We start from the raw sequence: 8879 nt of genomic DNA, 5'->3' as shown, positions 1-8879 counted from the left end.
GGTAGGCTAGTCCACTCTCCAGGATGTCATTTACATTTGCTATAGAACCCAATACACTTTCAGAACCAAAATGTAAAGTATGCACTGTATGAAAAGAAAACTCAAGTGTCATTTTCCCAAACATACATTCTGGAACTTGAAATGGCACAGACTGGAATCATAATTGAGTGTGAAATACTTTCACGTTACAAAAATACAATCCATAAATATGTGTCGGGATCCACTATTCTGTCATGTTGCAAGACTATAAATAATAACGTGTCCTTTACCCCCAAAATGATCTGTATTGGGAAACAAAAATGGCATGTTTGTCAGGTGAAGTACTTTATATTGTAAAAAAAAAAATGAATTGCTTTATTCCTACTTTTCCCTCACCTTTTGGGTTTGCATGGATAACTTTCCAACTTAAGAAAACATGTCTTAGGACGTTGTCAACAATATACCAGATATTGTGTGTGGGATCAACTGGGAAAAAACAGGATTACATTATTAGGCAGGTGGCATATTGTAATTGTTAGTACTGTGTACACAGTCTCCAGAGTTACACTAAATACACATTTACTTGAATTGGAAAGTTCTTTGTGCAAATCCATCTGTGGGACATTATCTAAATATTCAGAACAAAATAACAAACAACAATCCAGTACCTGCTATATGCATACACATTTTAGAATTTGTTTGAATCACAATGTCACCTTCCTTCCTGCCAAGATGCCACAGTGGATGATTAGATAAAAATGTGATCTTAAAAGATTAGTGTCGTACTCTGGGATTACTGTAAACTAAACCAGCATAAATGCTTAGTGTGTATGAACAAGCAAGGCATCGTGCGGGCTGTCATACTTTATGACATAAATGATACGTGTGGTATTACTTCAAGAAATGGTCTGTCCTTATATTTTTGCCCCTTCACCCATTCCCAATCGGGAAGCATCAGTACATTGTGCGTCAATGAGCTGATGATTTGAAGATGCCTCATCAACACTACTCAGAATACGCTCAGGGAACAAGGAAGCAAAAAGCCTTCACACCACAGGTGTGAAGGAAATAATAATGATCTTCCTGGTGGCATTCTGTCGATTGTACCCACCTGTTCAAAAGACATTCCTTCCTGTGAACTGTAGGACAGCAGAGCCTAATGATGTCAGTCATGCGATGGTGTTCTGTAAATCCTTAAAATAGCCCTCACGTCTTGACACAATCAAACAAGCATACAGTAGCTTGTGTCAAAAGAAAGGTTTAGAATTGATTCCTGATTAGCAAGGAAATCATCTCATTAACATGAGGCTTTCCCATTGGTTTGTGACTGCGTGTTTCTCTGTGTGATCTTCAAATAATGGTCTGGTGATGTTTGCTGTAATGACATGTCTGATACTGTATTTTCATCCATCATTGTTGGAATATATTCCAAAAACTTTTAATTAAACGCTGGATCATTACATTGTAAAAAGTATCAAAAAACGTTATTGTTCATATTTACAAACTTGCCACAATATGTTGCTGAATATTACAATAGAAAAGCTATTCACAATATGAATCTTGAATCACAATTCAACCTTTACAGTTGCTTTCAGTTCAAGAATGTAAAAGCTGGTCCTGGTCGTTGTGAAACCAAATACAGAACCAGTTTTCCAAAACATTTACATTTAGTCATTTAGCCGACGCTTTTATCCAGAGCGACTTACAGTAAGTACAGGGACATTCCCAGAGGCAAGTAGGGTGAAGTGCCTTGCCCAAGGACACAACGTCATCTGACACGGCCAGGAATCGAACCAGCGACCTTTTGATTACTAGCCTGATTCTCTAACCGCTCAGCCACCTGACTCCCTGCTTATTAGTTGTACAAATATAGCTTAAAAGGTTGCTGTATGAACCCCAATATATTTATCACAATATTTACAATACTCAATAGACTACAGACTCTCTCATCCATCTTTCATATAGTATGTAAATGCTAGCAATTTTAACGTTTTACTGCTTCACATGTTTAGAACCCTGAGAACAAAAATGTCCTCTCAATAGTTTAGGAGCACTCCTATGTGAAGCGCTCCTTGACATTGCTTGTAAAAAAAAAAGAGCTATACAAATTCATTTGATTTGATACTCTGACACGTGTCAGAAGTAGATTTTAACATTTAGGCGAAACATTTAACATTTAAGATATTCCGTGAGGGTGTATACTGTATACTACTACTTTCCTACAGGCGACATAGATAGCCCAGGTCGGTATGAAGAGGGGGCGTCAAATTCACGAGTGCATACAATTAAATTAACCTTCCCGTTTGTAGAGCTGGGTAGAGACAAACCTTGCCTAGGGCGCCAAATGTGCTAGGACCGGCACTGGCCGCAGAGTTGCTTGTCTTCTTCTGGAGAGCTGCAGAGTTGCTTGTCTTCTTCTGGCGAGCCGCAGAGTTGCTTGTCTTCTTCTGGTGAGCTGTAGAATTGCTTGTCTTCTTCTGGCGAGCCGCAGAGTTGCTTGTCTTCTTCTGGCGAGCCGCAGAGTTGCTTGTCTTCTTCTGGCGAGCCGCAGAGTTGCTTGTCTTCTTCTGGCGAGCCGCAGAGTTGCAGTGTTGCTTAGCCCGTCACTCAAGAGCTGGAGATGAGTCTCTTCAGCTTCACGAACTCCTCTGGAGTTAGAGTCCCCAGAGAGCAAGAGGACACCGGGGATCTTGGGCCTTGGTCATCCTGCTCCAGTGGTTGGGGGTTTTCTTTGGGGTTTCTGTCTCGTGGTGTCTGGTGCTGCATGGTCTTGGCGTGGTATGGCCTTCTGGCGTCCTGCTCCGCCCAGCGATATACATCCCGGCTGCGAACATCCCAAGTGCCCTGGGATGGGATCGGCTTGTAGCTGTGGGGACTGTAGGCGGGTGTTGGGGACAGGTCACCGTTTGTGGCGGTGTGGCTTTGCACGCTTCGGTCCCTATCTATCTTCTCCCTTGGGCTCCGATTCGCCATTTGTTGGGCGACATAAGGGTGGTGAAAGGGCGGGTTGGTGGGGTCAGATCTAGAGGAGGGGATGTCTGGCCAGGCCTGTGCCCACTCCCCATGCTTTGGGCCTGGGGTGTGAGAAGAGGTTGGACCTGTGGAGGTTTGGAGGGACAGATTTCCAACCCCGGAAGCTGTGGGACCACACAGCAGGCCTTCCTTAATCCAGTCGTGGAGTAACGCAATAGGAATCTGGATCTCCATTCTACCTGCAGACTCTCTGGGGGGGCTGGGGTGAGAACGGCTGAGATTGAGAGGCCCTGAACTGGTTTGGGCGCTCTCTTCTTTCACCTGTGTTCGCAATTCTGGACGCGCCTGGGTTTGGAGAGGCTTGAGTGGGTGAACCATGGAGGGATCGCAGGGCCCGTCTCTGAGCTGGGGGATGGGGCTCCCCGATTGGGCCGGGGTGGCGGGGGCATGGCCGGGGCTTCGGGAGGACCTGCTGTAGGTGAGGTCAATGACGCAGCCATCCCTGCTTATCGGGGGGTCCGTGAAATAGACCGGAGAGCTCTTGCCCGCCTCTGTCTTGGGCCTCTCACAGCCCTCCTCTCGAGCAAGAACCGTGGCCTGATAGAGAGGCGAGACTCTGTTTAGAAACTTTGGCTTCATGGAGGAGGTCGGGGTGAAGGACGAGGCCGGGTTGTTGCAGGGAACTGGACTGGAGTCCTTGCGCCTCAGGTCAAGGGGCTGGGAGATATGTCGGTTGTATCTTTCTGCCAGGTAGCGTAGGTGTTCCAGGGGCTGGGGGACCCTCTCTGTGGGGCCCAGAGGGGGTGGAGGGGGTGGGGAGGGCAGTGGAGCCTGAGGGGCAGTTTGGGGCACGGAACGGGAGACTTTGGGTGGCATCAAGGGCACATAGGAAGGCAGAGTTAGATGGCCGGGGGGATAGAATTGATGGTAGCTCACAGGCATGACCCTCACAGTGGAGTCCATCGGGTAGGTCTGTGAAGAGAAGACCAAGAGTTAGCAGCCAGAATTGGTGTTTGTGTGAGTGAGTGTAGGTGTGCATGTGCGTATGCCTGTCAGTGTACCTGCAAGAGGGGTGTGTGGTTCGTCTTCATCTTCACCCTGGGACATTCCTCATCCGCACTCTGTCTCTGGCTGTTGTAGTAGAAACGCTTGTTGGGACGGGGTGGTACGACTTCCATGTAGTCTTTGCCTTTTACATGACATTCATACGGCAGGATGAGCCTGGAGCGACAGAAAGCACAGTCGTGAGTGAAACATATCCTCACCGCGCAAAGGAATGTGCATCAAGACTCATCGAGACAAACACAACAGAACATTGTTCGTCTGCCATCCCTCGACACTCCCTTCTGTGTCTCTCTCTCCTTCTGTGAACCCAAACGTGGGGTTGTAGCAAGAGCCCATTAGCCTCGTGTCAGTGTGCGTTGGATGTCGCCGTGTGTTCAGACTCACTTCTCGTAGTGTCTGCGGGTGCAGGTGGCTGCGCTGGTGCTGCGCGGGTTCCCTCCCAGGGTGCTGTACACCTGCTTCCACAGCTGCTGGGAAGTCACCTGGTGAGGACGGAAGACCGTCAAACGCTGCTCTCCAAACAGTTTTTTTTTTTCTGAATAAAGTTAGTTTTACAGGTGAAGTCCTTTCTGTTGTTCAAACGATTCCCCTTTTTTTTCACCTTACAGTCTAACTGTCTAGCAAAAGAAACACAAATACTGAAATAAAAAAACATAAAAAAAATTATTAAGTCAACTTAAAACCTAGAATTGTTTTGAATTTGCAGTTTATATGCCTTACATACATTATATACCCACACATAATTGTGATATATCTGTCACTTTCCACTTCCTTGTATTCCCTTGAAAGTGGGAATAATAACAAATGCTCTGAAGCATTTAACAAACAGATAGGACAACTTCTTTAGAAATGCAAACGCAAATAACGTTTGGTAACAGTACATCATTTCTGAGTAAATTAATAAATTACGTAAACACTGAATGTGGCAACATTTCCTAAGATGTTGCCATATCTGTTTGCCAATTGTTTCAGAACAATTATTACTTGTAATAATTCCACTTGGTAAGTTTGGTAGCATGTTTTAACAATGAAATATGAAATTGGGAATTTTGGGACATAACCATGCATTTTTACCTCGGGGTAGCCACCCATTTTTGCCACAGTCTTGTACATCAAAAACAGGTCAACTACAAACACAAAACATAAATCAGAATGTTTTAGTATTTTCTTACATCATTATATGCATGTGTGGTGTGTGTGTGTGTGTGTGTGTGTGTGTGTGTGTGTGTGTGTGTGTGTGTGTGTGTGTGTGTGTGTGTGTGTGTGTGTGTGTGTGTGTGTGTTGGAGATTGAGATAGATATACTAACTTTGCTTGAAGCCGAGGTGGGGAATTCTTTCTATAGGTGAATCTCTCTTCATCATGAACTGGTAGAGGTCTTTGAGAAACGTCTCTTCCCTCATCTCCTCCTCCGGGTCAACAGTCATCTCCTCCTCTGTCTCCCTGAAGGACATGGTGCTGTAGCTAACAACACACACAGGCGTGTCACTTCACTGCATTACTAAAGCTCCAATATTTACATCATGTTTCAGCCATTTTCTGTAGTATAGACAATATTGTATATTGCACGTTTTTATGAATAATTGAAATGGGGATGCACTACATGTACAGCATGTTCAAGCCATGTTCACAATCTCGACTCTTGCCTTGCCGATTGTAACAAATAGACCGATTGTCTGTTTGACTCTTTTCATCATGATCCTAATTTGTCAGATCCTAAACGTTCCCCAAATAGAACCAACGCAGACCTTTCTAACAAGAAAAGCCTGTGTTCTCCATCCAGGGTGACGGATGGTTGTTAAACATGACCACATGATTGACTATTGATGGAAGTTCATGTTTGATCTCAGTCCGTGTTTGATGTTTGTCCTCCAGGGTCAACGATGCTCATCACACCAGCAAACATGCCACTGAAATGACTGTTTCATAGGACAGAGTGTTTTCTAAGTCTGTAGTACATTTCAATGCTTACAGTACTCTTTTGTTCCATTTGGGACAGGGACATTTTGAACAGTCAAACCAAGTATCAATCAAGTTATTTACAGTCCATACCGAATTACTGTTGAGGCTGTACAGACTGTACAGCCCATAAAGTGGTTTCTGTCTTGGTTGACATTTAGAGTCATGCAAATCAAAATCTCTCTGCAATTTTTGACAGATTTCTTATGTACTTATATGAAATGTAAGTAAGTTTCCTGATGCCGATGACTTATATCGTTTTGTGTCTACTCTATATGTCGGTGCATTTAATTTTCTATACAGCGTCTGTAACAATTTCAAAAATCAGTGCTAGTTTAAAACCAGCAGATAAACCAAACTTCGTATTTCACAACCGACTATCTGGTTTCAGTCATTTATTCTGTAACATAAAATGTATAATTCTCACCACCAGAAAAGAAAGTAAATCTGCTTAATAACACTCCACATCCCTTCTATACCGTGGTGTGCATGTAGGGACAGCTTACCTGTACACCCACACTGACAAGCGGAACCAATCTCAGGCCTCCAGCTATTCCACAGTTGTGGTTCTCCAGACTGGCTCAAAGACGTCTCAAGGCTCTTCTTCAAGCTACACCTTGTGGTCCCACGACAAGACTGCAGTTACCTCTGTCTCATACGTACACACACATCTACACAGGGTAGTAACATCACAAGTATGTCCAAGGAGGTGTAAACCCTGTGGATTACTGCCGGGATGTTGAAGTCAGACCAGTCCAACCAGCTTGTGGCTGCATGCCAAAAGCTATTTTGTTCCATTTAATTATATCAAATTCAGACATGTACTTAATAACAGATGAATTGCTTGCTTCCTGTGTATTACATTTATTCATTTATCTTAACATAGGATTACCGAAAATTGTTTACTTTTGCATTAGTGCTAAAACCTTCCACCTATCATAACTATTCGGTAACAGATTTATGTGTACTGTACAGTAACCATATCAAATCAAATAAAAATATATTTGTATCGCCCTTTTTACACGCAAGCATGTCACAGAGGGCAGACAAGGAAAAACTCCCAGAAAAACTCACTGGAGGAGAACAAATTTGAGCAATTCAGTGAGGGATCCGCTCCTTCAGAGACGGTTGGTATATATTGTGCTGCAAATCGCTCATTTGCAGTGAGATAGAATTAACCAATACCTAGTGTAATAGTGCCTGTGATGCAGTCGGTGATTAAGATGTCAGTGAAACACACATATACAGATTCCTTGAACTATAGATAGTGCATAGTGCCTGTGATAAAACTGGTGGCACACACAGATTCCTGGAATTATAGATAGTGCACAGTGCCTGCGATGATGATCAGAGTGAAAGGGCTGGGAGGAGTGATGATGCCCGTGGAGGCACATGAAAGATGGGGATTGTTTTTAAAAATGTCGAAATGCTGATTCGAACAACGTCTATCGCGGACGTTAAGCTCCGTTGGATTATAAAGAGGACACCTGCAATATTTAGAATGTTGTGCCCAGTTCTCCAGATAATTGTAGAAAACTAATGTGGGACACACAAACAAACCCACACACACACATTCCTGCCATTATTGGAGAGATACCCAGACAGGGGTTTTTTTAAGTGTCAAAATTGCCGTTCAGATGATAAAGTTCCTTCTGTAGTCAGGACAAAGGAAAAGTTATTTAGCATATCTAAAATTCATACAAATGTTATTTGGAAGTAGAATCATGAACTTGTGTTGTTGTCAGAATGGAATGATGATTGCATCTCTTAAAAAGTCAAGTCAGTTGGATATTATCATCAAAAACTATTATCGAAACAAGTTTTTAAAAAAAGGACATGCTTTTATAATGTAATTATAAAATAAAATACAAGCTAAGAAGGAGAAAATGCCAATGAGCTACTGATATACTCAGAATCAGAGCCAGAATGATAACGAGGGTCTTCATATCCCAGTCTGATATTTAGAAATGTACCTAAAGGTAATCTGCTCAGAAATGCACATGCTGACATTCAAGAAACTTTGGTTCCTCCTTATCACCCCTGACAGCCTTTGTGTGGAGATCAATACCATGTTTTCATTACATGGCAGATTGGTGAGTGACAGAGGTGGAAACGGTCTCTTAAAGACACAGTGCAGATGTCTGGGTGTGACCATTGCGGTATCCTGTGAGCCATGGCAGTTGAAATAAACCGAGAGACATGTTTCCTTGATGGAATCACATTCCAATCAGTATTACTAATTTGTGGTTCAGGACAGCATTAAGGCTCAATACTTCCTGGTAGTGACAGTGCTCCAACGGCTGTGTGTTTATCATTCAGTCACTGTTCAAACAAATAGGCTGCATTTGGTTGACAGACTGAAACTCAGCAATTCTTAGCTATATCTCCTTTTGTGTAATATTCCAATTACTGACCAGTTATTTGGAATAAAAATGGTGTGTTTCAGCCCGTGTTTATTTGGCCTTTGCACTGGGCTAGTTCTGGCATGGCACTTGGGCATGTGACATCATCAGCAGATGCCACTCACGCAATCAATTGAAGGTGTGTGCTAATTGAAGGTCCATGTTTTCCCCTTCAGAGGACTTGAACACTGCCAGCATTCAAAGACCCGGACACACTCACGCTACTTTCATTCTTAAGAAATTGCTACATTTAAATAATTTCATCAAAAATGCGTGATGATACAGTCTTACGTCACTTCCTCGTGAAGAAGACTGGATGGTGACGGGACAGGGTCCTTGTAAAAACTTGTTATGCTACTGCTGACAGAATATCTCATAAATCCCTCATGAGGTATGATACGAATTTGTTTCAAATCAATGTCTAAACTCAATGTTCAGATGCTTAGTAACGTGCTTGAAAGCTGCAACCCTGAGGGGGTAAAGTAAGGTATGAGTAGTTCAG

The 8879-nt window shown here is 43.2% G+C and overlaps 1 protein-coding gene across 1 annotated transcript; it reads right to left on the bottom strand.

Annotated features, from left to right (window-relative positions):
- Positions 1-91: 91 nt before the first annotated feature.
- Positions 92-6821, bottom strand: arid6 (AT-rich interaction domain 6). Its single transcript, XM_062483777.1, has 6 exons — positions 6482-6821; positions 5326-5480; positions 5092-5144; positions 4402-4499; positions 4014-4173; positions 92-3924 (listed from the first exon to the last, which is right to left on the bottom strand). Exons 2-6 carry the CDS (start codon positions 5468-5470, stop codon positions 2587-2589), a joined length of 1794 nt encoding a protein of 597 aa, XP_062339761.1. The 5' UTR covers positions 5471-5480; positions 6482-6821; the 3' UTR covers positions 92-2586.
- Positions 6822-8879: the final 2058 nt, after the last annotated feature.

This window comes from Osmerus eperlanus, chromosome 18, assembly GCF_963692335.1.
Source record: "Osmerus eperlanus chromosome 18, fOsmEpe2.1, whole genome shotgun sequence".
Lineage (NCBI taxonomy): Eukaryota > Metazoa > Chordata > Actinopteri > Osmeriformes > Osmeridae > Osmerus > Osmerus eperlanus.
The sequence above is the reverse complement of the archived record's forward strand: the minus strand, read 5'-3'. Positions and strand labels throughout refer to the sequence as shown.

What these genes read in the sequence shown, in the direction of transcription:
- arid6 (XM_062483777.1), bottom strand. Translation starts at nt 5,470, where the DNA reads ATGTCCTTCAGGGAGACAGAGGAGGAGATGACTGTTGACCCGGAGGAG. An exon ending in CCACCTCGGCTTCAAGCAAA is followed by an intron (nt 5,145 to 5,325) that starts GTTAGTATATCT and finishes TTGTGTTTGTAG; the next exon opens with TTGACCTGTTTTTGATGTAC. An exon ending in ACCCGCAGACACTACGAGAA is followed by an intron (nt 4,174 to 4,401) that starts GTGAGTCTGAAC and finishes CTGTCGCTCCAG; the next exon opens with GCTCATCCTGCCGTATGAAT.